Source organism: Sturnira hondurensis, unplaced genomic scaffold, assembly GCF_014824575.4.
Source record: "Sturnira hondurensis isolate 20B ecotype Veracruz unplaced genomic scaffold, ASM1482457v3 Scaffold0004257, whole genome shotgun sequence".
Taxonomy (NCBI): Eukaryota; Metazoa; Chordata; class Mammalia; order Chiroptera; family Phyllostomidae; genus Sturnira; species Sturnira hondurensis.
This window is the reverse complement of record NW_028076888.1, coordinates 1,761,646-1,779,760: the sequence shown is the minus strand read 5'-3', so window position 1 is coordinate 1,779,760 and position 18,115 is coordinate 1,761,646. Positions and strand designations below refer to the sequence as shown.

General features: G+C 53.6%; 1 protein-coding gene across 1 annotated transcript; it reads right to left on the bottom strand.

Moving 5' to 3' along the window:
- Positions 1 to 1,304: 1,304 nt before the first annotated feature.
- SPATA21 (spermatogenesis associated 21) lies at positions 1,305 to 16,889 on the bottom strand. The gene is made up of 10 exons (XM_037045049.1): positions 16,801 to 16,889; positions 16,380 to 16,428; positions 12,148 to 12,590; positions 11,673 to 11,761; positions 9,803 to 9,940; positions 7,349 to 7,420; positions 7,117 to 7,234; positions 2,392 to 2,567; positions 1,376 to 1,550; positions 1,305 to 1,317 (listed from the first exon to the last, which is right to left on the bottom strand). The coding sequence occupies exons 1-10, from the start codon at positions 16,887 to 16,889 to the stop codon at positions 1,305 to 1,307; spliced, it is 1,362 nt and encodes a 453-aa protein (XP_036900944.1).
- Between the last annotated feature and the right edge of the window lie 1,226 nt (positions 16,890 to 18,115).

The window sequence follows — 18,115 nt, the reverse complement described above, 5'->3', positions numbered from 1 at the left end:
CCCCTGCAGTCCTGCTCTGCTGGTCTAGCGGGCAGCTGCCCACCGCACCCCGCACCGCGGGCTCCTGAGTCGGCAGATTAAGCATTTTATAAATTGTATTTTAAATACATGTTTTAAACTTGTCAGAGCCTTGTCCTCGTTTCAGTCCTTGGCCTCCTGATTTCTTGCTGCAGCTGCTTATTTAACCACTAGGAGCTGTCTCTGCTCAGTCCCAGGGAGGGGCTCTCTCTGTTAGAGAAGTGGGCGTGGGGTGGTGTGTGTGTTGAGGGACAAGGAGCCGCTCCCTTAGGCTCCGAGGGAAGGGGCCTCCAGGTCCTGGGGCTACATTGGCCAGAGCATGGGTGAGACGCTTCCAGCCTTCCATGGGGTCTGTCCCTTTTAAGGATCAGGGTCTTTCCCAGGCACTTCCCTGTGCTTACCGCTCCGAGCGAGTTCCTGCCTTTGGGGGTGCACAGGAGATCAAGAATTTGCACCCATGGCCACCTCTAGCTAGAGCCCTGACCCTGGGCAGAGTTTTGAGGTGCCTCTTGCTTCAGGGGTTCTCAAGCCTGAGGGAGGCTGGGGCCTTGTGCCCCAAGAGCCTAGTGGAGGAGTGAGAACCTGGGGTGGGGAGCTTCCCTGGCACCAGGATGGCAAGGGAGCAGGTGAGTGCCCAGAGGGCAGGGGCCCCTGGACCACCCACAGAGGCTGAGGTTCTTGGTGTTTATTGGCTTACCAGGCCACAAAAGCAAAATCCAGCAGTGTCCCTGCCTGATGACCTATCTGTCTGCGGGCCTTCAGCAGCTGTCCAGAGTCAGGACTCTGTGAGGTCAGTGGGTTCGAGCCGGCCCAGAGCTGTGGTCCCTAGGGAGTGAGGTGGGGGAGACAGTGGGAGGAAGTGAGCCACCCCGTGTGCCCAAGGGGAGAAGAGGCCTTCCCTGGGAAGTGATGGAGCTGGTTGGGCTCGGGGGCCTGGTTAGAAGTTGAGTGTTCCTTTATCCCCGAAGAGCGGGAAGGGGATACTGCAGGGGAGGCTTCCCTCTACCCAGATGCTACCTCTGTTTCCTGCTACTCCTGACATGGACCCAGACTTGGGCACAGGACTTGAGCGTTAAACCCCTTGATGAGAAAGGCAGGTAATGCCAGCCTGAGAGAAAGACAGCATGTGCCACTGAGTCCTGGACACAAGAAGGCACACGTATCCTGACTTCTGAACTGTCTACTTGGTGCACCGGCCCTCAACAAAGGTTCATTTTCCCCCTTCTTTTTTCTTTCTATAGCAGCAGTCTCCTGGGCATCATTTCTTGGAAGGGTGGATTCTCAGGTTAGGCCAAGGGCCTAGAAACGAAGGAGGTGGGTGAGCCTGGGCTGGGGCCCTCGGTCTCTGGGGACCTACCTGCCTCCTCGAGGTCCTGACTGGATCAGGAGGCTGTGGGTGCCAGAGCCCAGGCTGATGGGGTTGCACTGGTCCAGCACGTAGTGGCCGCCCTGCTTCCGGCCGACCATCTTGTCCAGCCTTGGGCAGAGTGGCACGCAGGGCACCTGGGCATAGGGGCTCTGCAGGTTGGCCGCTGTTGACAGGAGAAAGCAGGAGAGGGGAATGCTTGAATTATCAGCCTTGGGAGGCAGGCAGATCCCGGTGCAGTCCCAGCTTTGCCATACAACGAGCTGAGTGGGTTTGGGCAAATTGGTTCTTTCAGCCTCCATATAAGCTGGAGAGAGTGATACCACCTCCCAGTGGATGGGGAGGGTTAAAGGGAGAATATATGCAAAGCGCTCAGCTGAGCACAGGGTACAGGCTAATAACTGCTTAAAAGGCTGTCTTCTGTGATGGGTCCTGGCAAAGCCGGTAGGCACACTCTGGACTCTGGAGGCTCCTAGCCCATCACTGGGCCCACAGCGGAGTCTAATAAATAGTAACTACTGTTACGGGGAGGTTGCCTCGCCCAGTGGAAAGAGCTCAGGTTTTGGAGTCAGACCTGGGTATAAACTCCTTGTTTAACATGTGGGAGCTTGAGCAAGTTGCTTCAATTTACTTAGTTAATTATCTGTAAAACGGTAGGTAATGGAATTGTGGGGATTCCATTCGAGTGTATCTGCAAAGGACCGAGCACAGTGAGTGACCCCAGTGGGTACTCAATAAATGATTGGGGAGCGCTGATCACGCTCCCTTCTCAGTCCTGATACCTAGGACTAACCTGTGGTCAGGACTAGGATACCAGGAAGAGGCTGCTGAAGGCCTTTGTCAGGGGCCTGAAGATGGGGTAGCGATTATCAGCCCATTGACTGAGGCACACAGTCAGCCCTAGAGGGGAAACCATGCCTCAGCTCTCAGTTCTGGCTGTGTGGGGGCCCAGGGGGAGGGGCCAATATACAGGACAGCAGAGTCCCCACCTTGTCCAGGGCCCTCACCGTAGTTCTGCTGCTTCAGGCGACTCAGAATCCTGAGGACCCTTCTCTCTGGGACTTCCAAGGTGTTGGCCTGCTGCGGGTTGTAGGGAAGCTTCTTCCGGGACCGCAGCCGGCCGAGGGCTGATTCCATCTCCTGGGTCTTACCCGTACCTTCCTTCAGCTTCTTCTGGTAATAGCTGGGGAGGCAGTGCACCCAGCTCAGCCTGGCTGTGTTTAATTTACCCTCCTCCTCCCTCACTCTTCCCTAAGTTCTGTCTGACGAGCTCTGGAGCAGGAACAGACCCGGGGGTTGGGAGACCAGGGTTTTAGTCCCAACGCTGCCATTTAACCTCCTGTGACATGGGCGAGTCATGGCTCTGCTTTGAGCCTCTGTCACTGTCCTCCCTCTGTAAATGGGGGAAACAGTTCTCATTCCTGTCACCACATGTCACTTGACTTATTGGAGCTTTAGGTGTCCCCTGGATGAAATGGATCTAATGGTCCACGTGTTACAGGGTTAAATAACAAGGCCCATTGTCATCCTGCAAACCAAAAGCTCTCCGGTTCAATTCCCACTCAGGGCACATGCCTGGGTTGCTGGCCAGAACCCCTGTGGGGGTTCGCAAGAGGCAACAGGACAATGTATCCCTCTCCTTTCTCTCAAAATAAATAAAATCTAAAAAACAAAAACAAGGTCTGTCAGGCACTCAGCAAATCGTGTGGCCCAAGGAAAGAGCTTGGTAAATGTTACCTTTGACTTCTGTCACTGATACTTTTATTGTACTTAGATGAGCAAGTGCTGTATGTCATTGTGCAGTTAACTCCTGCTGGTCTTCCTGATTTCAGCTTAAGGGCTGTCTCCTCCAGACAGTTCTGGCTCCTCCTACAGACCAGCTCGACTCCCACTATGCGGCCCCAGTAACCTGTACTTACCCCGTCGTAACCCACAACTCATTTTATTTTAAAACACCACTACCTGCCTTTTCTCCACTAGACAGCACACCGTTCAGCAAATACCGTGGAGTGTTTTACGGTGCGCTGGCCACCCATCTAAGTACTTGGGGAAGGGCTATCCCGGGTGCATGCTCGTTTAGGATCTCGTATCACAGCCCCTCAGCCCCACCTCTAGCCACTGCTGCAAGGGCTCCCACCAGCTTTGCTCAGTCACCACCTGACACGGTCTTATCTCAGGCCAGAGCCCCTTGCTTCCTGTCCCAGAGCTTCTCTGACCCACGTGCCACCCAGAAGTGCAGGGGAATTAAACACCTTGTATGGGGCCACCTTTGGGCAAAGGAGCCAGCGGCTGAAGGATACAGGCTTCTCTCTTCCCCTGAGTTCTGAGCCCCAGTCAATCTCTGAAGATCCTGGGAGTGGTTGACCCACAAGCACCTCCTTGTATTGGCTTCTCCTCCTTTGTTGTTCTTGTCCCTTCCCAACTCCTGTTCCCTGGGATTACTTTCTAAATCAGCTACCAAGGTGCATATCTAGTGGGAGAGCCAGACCATGAACAAGTAAGTAAAACATGTCACCACGGCAGTGGTGATGGATGCTGTAAGGGAAAGTCAAAGCTGGGTAGGGGGCAGTGATGAGGAGCTATTTTGAATCTTGGAGGTGGTGGCATTTGAGCAGAATGAGAGGAGGGAGCAAGCCAAATGGAGATCTAGAGGTAGTGGCCGGTGAAAAGGCCAGGAGGTTACAAAGAGCTTGGTGCCCTCTAGGAATTGCAAGGAGGCGTGGGAGGGAGTGGGGACATGTGGGCAGCAAGATGGCAGGGCCAGCCAGCCTGGGGCTTTGTAGACGGTGGTGTTGTGAAACTGTTAGGGCTTTAGCTAATGGACCTGCTAGGGCCTCTGCCTATCCCTGGGGCCTGGAACTTTGGGGTTTAATGGGCTTCACACAAAGAAAATTGAATACTATGGCCCTCACATGGAGATTGGATCTAGACCCCTGCGTAAAATGGGAACCTGAAAAGGCAATGCACTGCATAGAAAGATGGATGAGAAAATAGCCCTGGCTGGTATAGTTCAGTGGTTTGAATGCTGGACTCAGAACCAAAAGGTCGCCGGTTCGATTCCCAGTCAGGGCACATGCCAGGGTTGTGGGCCAGGTCCCCAGTAGGGGACATGTGAGAGGCAACCACACATTGATGTTTCTCTCCCTTTCTCCTTCCCTTCTATCTAAAAATGAATCAATAAAATCTTAAAAGAGAAAACACCACACAGGTGCCAGCAGGACATGAGCCTGTGAGCACAACTCTCACGCTCCAAGTTTTAAAGGGATTTGCTGCTTTTCACGTCCTCCTTTGCCCCGCCCTGTGTGGGCTTGACCTCTGGTGTGTGGCTGGTATCTCAGCTCAGGATTGACCTAGGGAATGGTGCGACAGTGAGTTGTAAAGGAACTGGGTGCCTGGGGGGACCTTGTCTTCCTGCCTGCTTCCGCCAGGCTGTCGATATACGAGAGGAATAAACTATCTTGTTTGAACATTGGGTCAATTTCTTGACTAAGACACCTAGAGTTCTATGCCCAGCTAACCTATTTAATACCTTTGGGTTAGAATAAACACTTTAGCAGACTTAAAAATTCCACCTCCCACACATCCTTTCTCAAGAAGCTACTAAAGAACACATGTTCTTCCAAAATGAGGGCATAAACCAAAAAAAAAAAAAGAAGAAGATACACGTGCAGAGCTCAGGGTCTAATACAGGAGAGAGACAGAGGTAAAGGAAGATAAAGGGGGACCCCACAGTGACAGTGTGACTGCCATGTAGGACAAGCAGTTTAGATGGGATCGCTGTAGCTTAAAAGACAGAAATTTCGAGGGCTGGCAGTACTGTGCCTGTTGAATTATTACTGCCTTTTTAAAAAAATCCTCACCTGAGGATGTGTTTATTGGTTTTAGAGAGAGAGGAGAGAGAAACATCGGTGTGAGAGAGAAACATTAATTGGTTATAGGCCCCATGTGCACCCCGACCAGGGCCTGAACCTGGAATCTAGGAATGTCCCTGACTCAAAGCCGCAACCTTTTGGTGTACGGGATGGTGCTTGTGAAAGAGCCTGTATGAGAAATCACTTTTTGCTACACCTATCCAGTCAAGCCAAGTTTAATGAGACCAGACTTATTTTTACAAACAAATTAGTCTTGGATCAGCTTTGATAAAAATGGGGGTCATTGACAGCCCTGGCTGGTGTAGCTCAGTGGATTGAGCACTGGCCTGCGAACCAAAGGATCGCGGTTTGATTCCCAGCCAGGGCACATGCCTGGGTTGCAGGCCAGTTCCCAGCAGGGGACGCATGAGAGGCAACCATACATTGATATTTCTCTCCCTTTCTCCTTCCCTTCCCCTCTAAAGATAGATAGATAGATAGATAGATAGATAGATAGATAGATAGATAGATCTTTTTAAAAATGGGGGTGATTGTAGAGAAAAAGAGTCCATGTTTCAGTAAAAACTCTTAACACACCTTTGTGGGTTGTTGAACAGTGCCAAATTCCCTGAGTTTTTTGTCCCCTTTATAAACTGACTTCTGCCATTTTGTGCATTTTGTCAGTAATTAGCATTTCCAGTTTTTCTCCCACCCTCCAGACTTGGCATCAGTAAAATCTAGCCTGTCCTGCAAGCTAAAGCTGAATGAGTTAATACAAATTTCCCCCTCAAAATCAGAACAGATCACATGTACCCAACCTTTGTGCCTGCGACTACACAGGCCATTCCTCAAGTTCACTGCAATATCCCGTGGCCTGTGCCATCACCAAAGACATTCAAACTGCAAGCCAGGAAATTGATCAGATGGCCACTGCCTGTCCTCACCCCACCTTCTGAAGGTGCTTTCAGCCCAAGGTGTGAACATCTTCTTGATCCACTGCCCTCTGCACTCAAAAACTGAGTTTACAATCTGTACTGATCTTTAACCTCTGTTTCTCTTTTGTCTCAAAGAAATGGCCCTCATTAAATGCTTGATTGCTCACACCATGTGCAGGCCTCACTCCTGTGGCGGTGCCCAAGTCGCACCTGCTCCAGCACCTCTGCAGGTGAGCCACAGTCTGAACCAGCCTGCTCTCAGGACTAACAAGAGGCTGGTCCGATGAAATACGGGACAGTGTGCTCGGATGTGCTCTTTTCTGCTCGTTCCAATCTATGTTTTCCTCTTACAGAGCTCTTAGCTCAAATTTCTTTCCACAGCCACCAGCTAAGCTTTTAATATGTGCAACTTTTAGGGAAATTTTAGGACAGGGGAGTGGGGGGACAAAGGAGTTCAGTACAGACCAACCCAAAATAGGCTAATTTGGTATATTGACTATTTTAAGCTAAAGGCACTTGAAAAACAGCAGATGCAAAAAGGGCACCCTCACCTTCCTTTTTCTGAAAGCCAGCCATTCCCACATGAGAGGTGCCTTCCCTGTGCCAGGAGAAAGAAACATTCTTCTTTTTTGAATCCTCACTTGAGGATATGCTTATATATTTTAGGTGCGGGGGCAGGGGGTGGAGAGGGAAATATCAACGTGAGAGACAGAAAGATGTGCCCCAACCAGGCATCAAACCCACAACCTAGGCATGTGCCTTGACTTGGGATTGAATGTGCAAACTTTAGGTGTAGGGACAACGCTCCAACCAACCGGGCCACCCAGCCAGGGCACTTCAGTCTGTCTTATTTCGGTTTCTTTCACTTGAGGCAGAGTCCTTTAACCATCAAAAGCCCCATTTCTGTGTCCCCAACCCTCCCCCTCCAACAGCCAGCCCCACTCACTTGGTGATCTCCTCTAAGGCTGCCTCGGGTAAGGCCAGCATCTCCACCAGCAGGGACAGGATCTCAAAAAACAGAGTGTGAGGATTCGGGGGAGCCACGTCCGTGGAGGCGTTCTGTTCTGGGAACGTGGGATGGTGGCTGCCATTACCATTTGCTAGCCCCGGGTGCTCCCTACCCTCATCCACCCCTTCCCTCCCCCGGCTCGGACTGCCCTGGGTTCATCCCTGCTCACCCACAGAGCAGAAGAAGCGCCTCGTGTCTGTCATTACGGCCAAGAAGTCTTTGAAGCCCACGTGACCATCTCCTGTGGAGGCCAGAAGAACTCGGGGTGGCCAGGGGCCTTCCCGAGCAGGTTCAGGTATTGCAGCCCAGGCATGATTGCTAATATTTACTCATTGGGTTTGATGATAAAAGTAGCTCATATTCAATGCAGAAAGCATGGTGCAGGAAAGTGGAAGGCAAAAATTAAAATTTCCTGGGTTAGAAGCTCCCAGAACGTGAGTCCTTCAAGGCAGCAGTCTGGGTTCATATCCCAGGTCTACCACTTACTACCTGTGTGACCTTGGTACATCTCTGAATGCCACTAAGCTTTAGCTTTCCCATCTGTAGGGCAAGGACAACCATCATACCTATCTCATGGGAGATAAAATGAGGCACAGTACTCAGAACAGGGCCATGCGTATAATATATGCTCACTAAACAGTAACTATTGTTATTAGCACCGTGTGCTAGTGGCTGCGTGAGAATTCATACGTACAGACAAGGCTTCCACTTTGGCATTCAAGGCCCTGCTACACCTGCCTGTCACCTGTCTCCAGCCTCACCTGTTGCCAAGTCCCTCCAGCCCTAACCTGCTCTTCTCCCAGGAACCACGTTCTTTCCTGTTCAGGACCTGTGCACATGCTGCTTCCCCTTCCTAGAATTCCCACCATCACCCTCCAACTCCTTCCCTCGGAGCGTCCCTTCCTCAGAGAGGTCAGAGCAGCCCAGGTCCATCCCCATCAAATACTCTCACACGATCCCGAATTTCACCCGCACACTCAGAAGATGTGGAGTCCCGTGGAGGTTCTGGGGAGGCGGGAACTGGGCTTGTTCTGTTCTGCGCTGTGTCCTCGGGCCTAAGACAGGCAGGTCTTGGCCACTGTTCTCTGAACTACCTGATGAATGAATGAATAATCTCCGATCCTTCAAACCACCCTCTGGGCGGGGGGAGGGGGGAGGGGGTCAATACTCTTGTCCCCATGGCACAGATGAGGCCTGAAGCGCAGAGAAAAGCAGCTTATTGCCAGGGTTGTGTGGGGCAGGGCTGGCTTAGACTCTCGCCTTGTGTGTGAAGACTCGCACTCATGCAGGGAGCCGGGGGTGGGGGGTGGGGGGCAGCGGTCAGGGTCCCGGGCCCTCCACGGCCCCTCTGCTCCCCACGCCCTGCGCCCTCTTCCCCGTGTCTAGGTTATTCCTTCCACCAGGAATGCCCCTTTTTCTTTCTTCTCTCCTTGCCTAACCGCTGCTTAGTCTTTCCCAATGTGACTCAGGCATCCCCTCTCCTAGGAAGCCTTCCTTCCTGAGCCCTGGCTCCACGCCACCTTAGGAAGACTCTTCCATCCACCCCAGCGTCTGTGTGAGCACCTTGAGGGCAGGCTGTGTGGGACGCACGCATCTCTATCCTCAGCGCCCAGCTCCAGGCTTTGCGCACAGGGGGCATTTAATATCTAGTGGATGAAGGTACCAGCAGCTGGTGTCTTCTGGGTGCGTTCTGTGCACCAGGTGTTTGGCGCAAAAATGCTTTGCCTGGATCATCTCATTAAATCTTTTCAGCAGCACGGTGAAATGGATACTGCCATCAGTTCTGTTGTACAGGTGGGGAAACTGAGGCTTGGTGAACTTCAGTGACTTGCCCCAGGTCACACGGTTGGTAAAATGAGTGACCAAGCCCTGGCTGGTGTGGCTCAGTGGATTGAGCATGGGCCTGCGAACCAGAGGATCGTGATTTGATTCCCAGTCAGGGCACATGCCTGGGTTGTAAGCCAGTTCCCAGCAGGGGACGCACAAGAGGCAACCATAGATTGATATTTCTCTCCCTCTCTCCTTCCCTTCCCCTCTAAAGATAAATAAAAAATATTAAAAATATATTTTAAAAAGATAAAATGAGTGACCAAGTCACAGGGGAATGTCCAGTGAAGCACACCTGGAGGGCTGGAAGGGAGGGGTCTCAGCAACCACGTACATCTTGGGGCCAGCAGGAAGGTCTTGGCCATCTCTGAGTCCCCAGACCCTGGCATGGAGTGGGTGCTCAGAAGGCCTTAGCTTTTAGGGCCAGGACAAGCGACACAATTTGTAGGGTCCAGTGCAAAATGAAAATGCAGAAAGCATTATCAAAAATTTCTAGCCCGGACTGGTATAGCTTAGTGGGTTGGGCGTTATCCCGTAAACCAAAACGTCACTGGTTCGATTCCTGGTCAGGGCACATATCTGGGTTGTGGGTGAGGTCCCAGGTTGTGGGTGTGTGAGAGGCACCTGAATGATGTTTCTCTCTTTTTTCACTGCCTTCCCCTCTCTCTAAAAATAAAGAAATAGAATCTTTTAAAAAGAATGTCTAGACTGCGATAGCAGAGTGTTAAACCAAGGGCAGGGCCCTTTGCACTCAGAGCCCCAAGCGACTTAACTGCCGCGGAGCCGCCCCACTCACCGTCAACATCGGCACTCATCAGGGCCTCCTCCACCTGGGCCGGTGTCAGGGAGATGCCCACGAGGAGCAGGACACTCTCCAGGCTGCGTGCGTCCACCTCACCGTGGCCACTGAAGATCTCAAAGTAACTGTGGAAGGCTGGGCCGGGCGGTGGGGTTACGTGTCGTGGGGACATTTCTCGTTTCTACCGCTTGTCTCATCCCCTCCAGCCACCCTCTTGCCCAGTGTCCTTCACTAGCACAGCTGGGTGGAGGGACAAAGGACCCAAAAAAGTGAAAGTGTAGGGGTGTGGTCTCCCCTCCCCTTACTCCACTCTACACCAAGTCAGACCGAGGGCTCAGGCAGGGCGGCAAAAGCTAAGCTGCTCAGCAACTCTCACGGACAGCCTTAGAGGAGCGGGGTGCTTGTTTCTTCTGTAAAACTGGGGAAACTGAGGCTCAGAGGTTAGGTCACCCATGAGACAGGTCTTTCGGACTCTCAGTCTGCGCCCTTGACTTTGGTGCTCTGTGGTCCCTCGTCTGCGTGAACAGGGCTTCGAGGGCAGCTTCCGTCACCTGGACCGGAGCAGGGGACCCGGAGGGTGCCGAGAAAGCCCCGTGGTGGCGCCCTGCTCATGCATGCTTAGCGCCTGGTCTCCCAGCCCACAGCGAAATGTGGGTTAGCATCCACAGGCCTGGTGTGGAGACTGGCCTGGGATTGTGGTCGTGGGCTGAACCACGTCCCCCTGAAATTCCTGTGTTGAAGCCTTAACCCCCTTAGAATGTGACTGTTTGAAGAGGAGGTCTTTAGAGGAGATTAAGTTAAAGTGAGGCCACAAGGGTGGCCCTTAATCCGATCTAATTGATATCCTTGTAAGAAGAGGACACTGGGGGCATTGAGACACCCAGAATGTGCTCACACGCAGAGCAGACCATGGAGGGACACGGGGGAAGGCGGCCATTTGTAAGCCAAGGAGAGAGGCCCCAAACCTGCACCGCCTTGACTGTAGGCTTCTAGCCTCCGGAACTGAGAGGAAATAAACTTTAAGCCACCCAGTTTGCAGTACTTTGTTAGGGCGGGCCAAGTAAACTAATCCAGTTGCCAGGGGTGAGGCCCTGCCCTTCTCTGAGCCTCGACTTTCTCATGCAGAAGATGGACATAGTGCACCCTCCAGGAGCGGCTGTATTAACTCAGTGCCTGGCATGTAACAGACTCTGCAAGCCTGTAAACGTCAAGGATGAGGTCGTAAGGAGCCAGAGCGTGCACTTGGAGCAGGCAGAAGAGGAGGGTGCCAGATTCTGGGGAGGAGTGAAGGGTGCAGGAGGATGTACACCCGCTCTTTCAGGGCCAGGGCGAGGTGAGGCCAGGCTGGCAGTGTGCACAGAGCGCTGATTAGGCAGCGATCAGGTAAGTGGAGTTACAGGGCCCAGCCCCGGGGATGATGGAGAGCGAAGGGCACAGCACATTGCCCAGGGTGGGTGCTCAGGACTTCCACATTTTCAGGTGTGGGTAGGATGGGGTGGGCCCTGACTCTCACCCAGGCTGCTCCTAAAGAGGACCAAAAGGGTGGGCTCGTGTGGGGGGAGGCCGAAACACATCCAGAACCTTGGCAGGCTTGCTTTGATTGCCCAGTGAGGTGACCATGGGGCTGGGAAGCATACTGGACCCCAAACCAGAGGCCCCATCATGAGGCCTGGACCCCCACCCTCCTACCCTGCACTGTCCCCTAGCCAGATAACCCACTGGGTCCACTCACAGCACTGCGGCGGGGCACAGGGCAGCAGTATGATCTGAACCTACCCTCACCCCTCACCCCAGGTCTAAGAACCCCAAAGGACTGAGCGTTCCACCTGCCCCCCTGAGAGCCTTCTCTGGCCAGGCCTGCCCTCACCTTCCTCCTGCTTCAGGGTGAGGTGCTCCTCCACCAGCTCCTCCCAGTTCTGAGACAGCTGCAGGGGGCAGCCTTCCTCCAGCTCCTGCCTGCAGAGGACAGAGCCGGGCTGGGGGCCTGCATCCAGCTGCCAGCCCGTGCCTAAGGCTGCCACCCAAAGCGAGGGGAGGCCAAGGGGGAAGCCGGGGCAGAGAAGGTCATGGGCAGGGCCCTGGGGGAGGCTTTGACAGGTCGAGAGAGGCTGAGTGACCCAGGGGAGGAGCGACATAGAGGGGAGGGAGAAAGAGAAAAGGGGTCTGGAGACTTAGCTACAGGGACACAGAGCTGGCGGAGAGGACATAGAAGGGAGCAGAAGTGGAGTGGGACATGCAAGAGGAAATGGGGGCATTGACAGGGACAAGAGTCTGGGGGAAAGAGCCCAGGGACAAGGGGACAGAGGCTCAGGTCCTGGGCACCCTTTTGGCGTGGCTCCTACCGTGCCTTGGTGTGGCCCAGGTTCCTCTCGCCGCTCTGGTGCAGGAGTGCCGCCTTTCTCCAGCCCACCTCGGGGGCCGGTGCTGGCAGGACTGTGCCAGGTATGGAGGCGGGGACGGGGGCTCCCACAGGGGCAGGGCCTGGCCCTGGGGCTGGCTGCCGGGCCCAGGAAGGGGACGCAGTGGAGCCTGAGGCCGGGGTCTGAGGCAGGCTGGAGGCCAAGGCAGACACAGGGATCAGGGTCCTGGGAGACTTCCGGTTTGGCAGGGCTCGAGCCTTGGTGGCCCTTCGATGCGTGGCCTCCTCCTCTTCCACCTCCAGCAAGCACTTCATGAAACTCTGCCAGCTGCTCCCATGGTTCTGGACACCTGTGGTCACTGCAGGCTCCTGAGGCTGCTTCTGGGCACAGTCCTGCTCCTTCCTCTCTCCAGTGTCCCTCACCTCCTGGGGACAGAACAGGGGGAGAGAACTGGGGAAGCCTCCAGCCGGCCCGACTGTCCCATACAGTCTACTTGTGCCCCCACTCTCCAGGGCATCCTCATACTGCCCCTTGCTTTCTGGGACCCTGGAGGATGCCCCCAAATCTCACAGGCACACCACCAGGGGCTCCCTTGCTCTTGACCTGGGCTCTGCTGCCTCCTGGCTCTCCAAGATGTGGTCCCACCACTCATTCATTCCCATCGCTGCAATCAGCACGGCCTGCCGTGGTCTGGCCAGAGGTAAGCTTCATGAGAGCAGGGACCCCATCTGCTTCTTTTATCCTTGTCTACCCCACACTCCGCATACAGTAGGCACTCAGTAAATTCCCACTCATTGGCTCAGCAATCCACCCACCCACTGCATCCGTCCCTCCCATCACAGGGATGGCCGTGGTCCTCAGCCCATCCCCCACCAGGCCATTCCCTTCGGGCTCTAGCCCAGCCTTTTCTCAGAGATGCAGCTCTGTCACTCACTCACTCACTCACTCACACACACACACACCCCTTTCTTCCTAAAACATCAGCTCTGCTTCCCCACCAGATTGCTCCCATGAGCATGTAAGCATCCATATTATCTTCCTCCTTCCCTGGCTGGTATAGCTCAGTGGATGGAGCATGGGCTACAAACTAGAGGGTCACCAGTTCGATTCCCAGTCAGGGCACATGCCTGGGTTGCAGGTCAGGTCCCCAGTGGGGGCCACATGAGAGGTAACAAACACATGGATGTTTCTTTAACTCTCTTTCTCCCTCCCTTCCCCTCTCTAAAAATAAATAAAAATCTTTTTAAAAATAAAGATAAAACACTCTCCTGATGCTACAAACCTCTCTGGCCTCTATCCCAGTTCTCTGTTCTTTTTCTTTAGACCGAAATTTCTTGAAGGACCTGGCTGTCCTCCATCTCCAATCAGTTTCCACCCACTGCTCCCCAGAGCTGCTCTGGCAAGGCCACGGTCAGGTCTCTGCCCTCCTCGGAGTCCGCCCCTCAGCAGTGATGGCCACAGACGACCATCTGTCCTTCTGCAGATCTTTCTTCTCCGGACTTGCACTCTCGCTGGCCACTCCTCCCGGCCCTCCCCTGTTCTTCCTCATTCTTCCATCTCTAAGTGCTGTGGGTGACGAGCCCGGGATTTGTCCTCCGGGGCTAAGTTCACTCTCTCTTAAAGGTTATCTCCATTGTTCTGACATTCACACCTCCAGTCCTGACTCCTCTGTCCTGCCTAACTCCAGGTGTTCTCCTTGACATTTCTCCCAGGAGTCTAGAACAGGACCAAAGCAGAACTTCCTTCCTCCCGTTGCTCCTTCCCCAGTGCCCCCACCCTGGTTGAGGACACCACCTGCTGCTCAGGGCCCAGACCCGGAGGCCTTTGACGACTCTTCCTCCTCCTTTCCCACCACACAGCCCACCGGCCAGTCCTTCGGCCGCATGCCCCATCCCTGCTGCTGCCCCCTGGTCAAGTCATACCACCATCTCCTGTCCAGTGTGCTGCCAGTGTGTCTACCCTTGGCCCCCACCCAAGTTCATTATCTACCCACTGCTACATGTTTCCAAATTACATCAGTTCATTTCATTCTCTTGCCTAAAACTCTTCAATGGCTTAGTGCAGAATTAGAATTCACTCCAAACCCTCACCCTGGACTTCAAGGTCCTGGGTGGCCTGCCCCCGCCAGGCCTCTAACTTCCTTGCCTGTCCTCTCCTACCCTGGCCTCATTCCCCTGCTCAGGTCTTCTTGCGGCGGGACTCGGTCCTGACAAGCTCATGTCCATCTGCCACTGCGGCCGGTCCTGCCCAGATGTTCTCCAAGATTCGTGCACAGCTTGGCCCCTCCTGTCATTTGAGACTTAACTCAAATATTACTGTCTGGACTTCAGAGCAATCCGTCAGAGAATTTATCATCTCCCTCCAAGACTTTCCCCGCGTCCAGTGTGACTGGCATCACTGCTGTCTACAGAGAAACTAGTTATCGGTTCACTTGTTAACCATCTCCCCCGACTAGATCATAAGCTCCATTCAACGTTAAGTTCCCAATGTCAGGACTGGCGCACTGTCTTTGATAAATTGGTGTTAACCAATGACGCTGATTATGTCCTTCTTCTTGGTGACATCTGAGGAGCCAGCTCATGTGAATAGAGTGCTTAGCGCAGACCAGTTGAGAATTCTGCAGCCCAGAGGGCGACTCTGCTTCCCACCACTAGGCTCTTTTGACTGTTTTCCTGAATTAAGGGCAAACGCTTGGTTCCTGTTAGGCTTCAGACCAATGTTACAAGCAGTTCTGGAACTCCTACCCCATGGTGGCGGGGGAAGTCGTAGGCAGGGACCCCAGGTGGCAGCCATGAGCCCAGTTTGTCATCACCTCTCCCACAGCTCTCGGGGCTACTAAAGTTTGGGGCCTCTGGCCCCAAATCAGATCCAGATTCTGAGCCCCAGGAGGGTAGGGGTCCATCTCAGAACCTCCCCGATTATTCTGGGACCCAGCACCAAGCTTGGCTCCTTGCAGTTGTTCAGCTCCCATGAAGGATGATGCCAAGGCCCCAACATCTTTCTCTGATGCTTTCAACACTTGCAAGTCTGGCTCCCTGAGCCCCTCCCACCTGGTATCACTTGTCTTGCTGTGATACCAGATGCTGCTGCACTGATGACCTCCGTGTAGCTCTTCTTCTGTGCCTGCTACTCCTGAGCCTGCAGTGGCCCCCTGTGACCTTCAGCCTCATCTTCCATCCACCCACACAGCTCATACTTACAGTCAGTGACTGGAGGGGGGTGTGGGCCAAGGGAGGTGTTTGTGTTTGGTGCCTAATATTGTAGCTACTAACCTATGTTTGGGTGCTGGTGAGACTGATCCTGTAGAGATGCAGAGACTGATCGTAAGGGAGAGAGGGGTTAGAGGCTGGGATCTAATGAATGAGTGGGGGACTAGCAGTTGATGGGGGCAGGGACCCATCTTCACGGCCTCTGTTGTAACCAGATGAAGGCGGGGGGGGGGTGGGGTTGGGGGTGGGGCGATGCGGTGGTTCTTCTCATCTGACGTTTCTCGCTTTTTGATGACACATGAGGCCGGATCATCAGCCCAAATGCATGGCATGGACAGTAGTGTTGTGAAATGACGTGCTGGAACCGAGGGGGACAGTGGCATGGCCAGGAAACAGCAGACGATTGCCAGGAGCTTCTGACACGAGTGGCTATTGCTTGAGAGTGAAATCCACCAACAAGACAGGATTTTTCTCCAAGCGTGTTGAACTGCTCGTATGTAGGTGGAGGGTAAGTGGGTGGTTGGGTTTAGCCAGGGTTGGCGGTGTCCAGTGGATACGGGAGAAAGAAGCAGGGGCAGGTGATGACTTTGCGGTCACAGGCTGCCCAGTCAAGTTCAAGTGCCAGGAAGTGGTAGAGCTGGTGGAGGTTGGCGGGGCACAGGCTGGAAGGGGGTTGGGAGCCTCTCAGATGCTCAGGGAAGCTGTGGATTGTATCCTGTGATCCAGAGCAAATGTGTGGAAAGAAATCTATGCTGATGTGGAAAAAGCCATGATATGACCTGGGATGAACCCAAGGGCTCAAGAGTGCGAGAGTATGGTTGACCCCCACCCAAAAGGCACACACACGTGTGCATATATGTTAACACACATGTACATGCATGCACAGACACTTGTGCGCTCACACCAAAACACAGGAACACACCCCTTCCCCAGTCTGACTCCAAACACCCCCCGCCTCCATCTGATCCCCTCACTCGTCCCCACCCCCACTCCAGCTCTACTTACTGGTGGAGGAGCAGGCCCCGGAGTTGGCTTGGTCTCTACAGCCTTGACCCTAAACAAGGGAGAAACCCTCCATGGGGGAGGGGCTCAGCTCAGGGCTTGCCCCTTGAACCCACGTCCTTTCAGTTCCCTGGACACGCAGGCCCACCACCTCCACCTCAGTATCCTGGCCTTTGACTCTCAGAGGGGCTTCTCACTCCTTCACATCCCCACATGGGGACATGGCCCACAGAACAAAGCATTCTGGTATTAGAGCTCTCGTATGGATGGGGCAATTCAGACCCAGAGAGACTTGACTTGCCCAAGGTCCTACATCAGGTCAGAAGCAGTCAGGACAAGAATTCACCTCATCTGTAACCTAGCAGAAGAGCAGTGTGGCTGGGGTCAGGGAGTGGGGGAGGGGTGGCACCAGAGGATGGCTTACCAGTCTCTGGGCATGTTAGGTCCTGGCATGGATGGCGGGAAGGAGTCGTCAGTCTTTTCCTCTGGAGTTGTCGAAGCTATGAAGGGCATCGCTTCCTGGGAACTGTCTTTGTCTCCTGGTGGGCCAGGCTCTGGCAGGGGCCCCTGTGGCCTAATGTGTGGGGTGCCTGCCTTCTTGGGGGGATTGTCTTCCAGTTGCTGTCCACAGCTGTCCAAGGTGCAAGAAGGCTCAGTTGGCTGCACTCCATCTGACCCATTTGCTTCCTGGTGACTTGGGGTGGGCTGACACTCCAGCTGCTGCTGAGGACAAGGACACCAAAATGGGGAGCCCCGTCTTGGCTCCCAGGTGAACCTCAACAATCATCTGGAAACCAGTTATCACAGGCTTAGTCTGTCCTGACACTGCAGGCAGCACCGGACTGAGCCTGCCAAGCACACCTAGAAGGCAGCACAAGTCAGATGACCCACTTTGAGGGAGCAGGCAGCTGAGGCCCAAAGAAGCCATGCCCGGCTGGCCCAAAGTCACGATCCCTGCTTCTCTGCAGAGGTAGAATGAGAGCCTAGAGAAAGTGGGGTGATCCTCTGCAAATGGGGTTTCCTAAGGGGTGTTTCAAAGGATAAGAATCCTTCATGGAACACTCTAAAAAGGAGACTTTTTACACCAACTGACTTCAAGACATAGTGTAAAGCTATTATAATTAAGACAGCATGGTGTTGGAAACACAATTTAGGTTGCTCCCTGAAGCTGTGCCTCTCAGGCTGCAGTTCTCCCTTGCTCAAATAAATGCCTTTTATAGGTATTTTAAAAAGACAGTGTGGGTTTGGAATAAGGATGGGTAAATATATGAATGGAACAAAGTAGAGAGTCCAGAAATAGACTCACAATGATGCGGTCAACTGATTTTGGACAGGGGTGAAAATTCAGCAGAGAGGACTTCCAGTCAAGATGGCTGCGCGTAGGCAGACATGGCTTGCCTCTTTGTATGACCACATCGAAATTACAACTAAAATACAGAACCACCGTCACTCGGGAATGTCAGAAAGTGAGCTGAATGGAAGTCTGACAACTATGAAATCAAGTTGACTGGAAGTCTGACAACTACGGGATTAATTCGTCCAGACTGGTAAGAGGGGCGCAGACTTTGAATGGGCTGGTCCCACACCAACAGGGATAAAAATTTAGGAGGGATATCTCAAGAGCAAGGAGTCCCAGACCCACACTAGGACCCCCAGCCCAAGGTTCCAGTACCAGGAAGATAAGTCCCCACAACTCCTGGCTACAAAAACCAGCAGGAACTGAGTTGGTGAAAGAAATT

Coding starts and splice junctions, on each gene's coding strand:
- SPATA21 (XM_037045049.1), bottom strand. CDS start 16,889: ATGCCCTTCATAGCTTCGACAACTCCAGAGGAAAAGACTGACGACTCC. Junction 9,941..11,672: donor CACCCTGAAGCAGGAGGAAG/GTGAGGGCAGGC, acceptor CGCCCGGCCCAG/CCTTCCACAGTTACTTTGAG. Junction 7,421..9,802: donor GATGAGTGCCGATGTTGACG/GTGAGTGGGGCG, acceptor TGGCCTCCACAG/GAGATGGTCACGTGGGCTTC.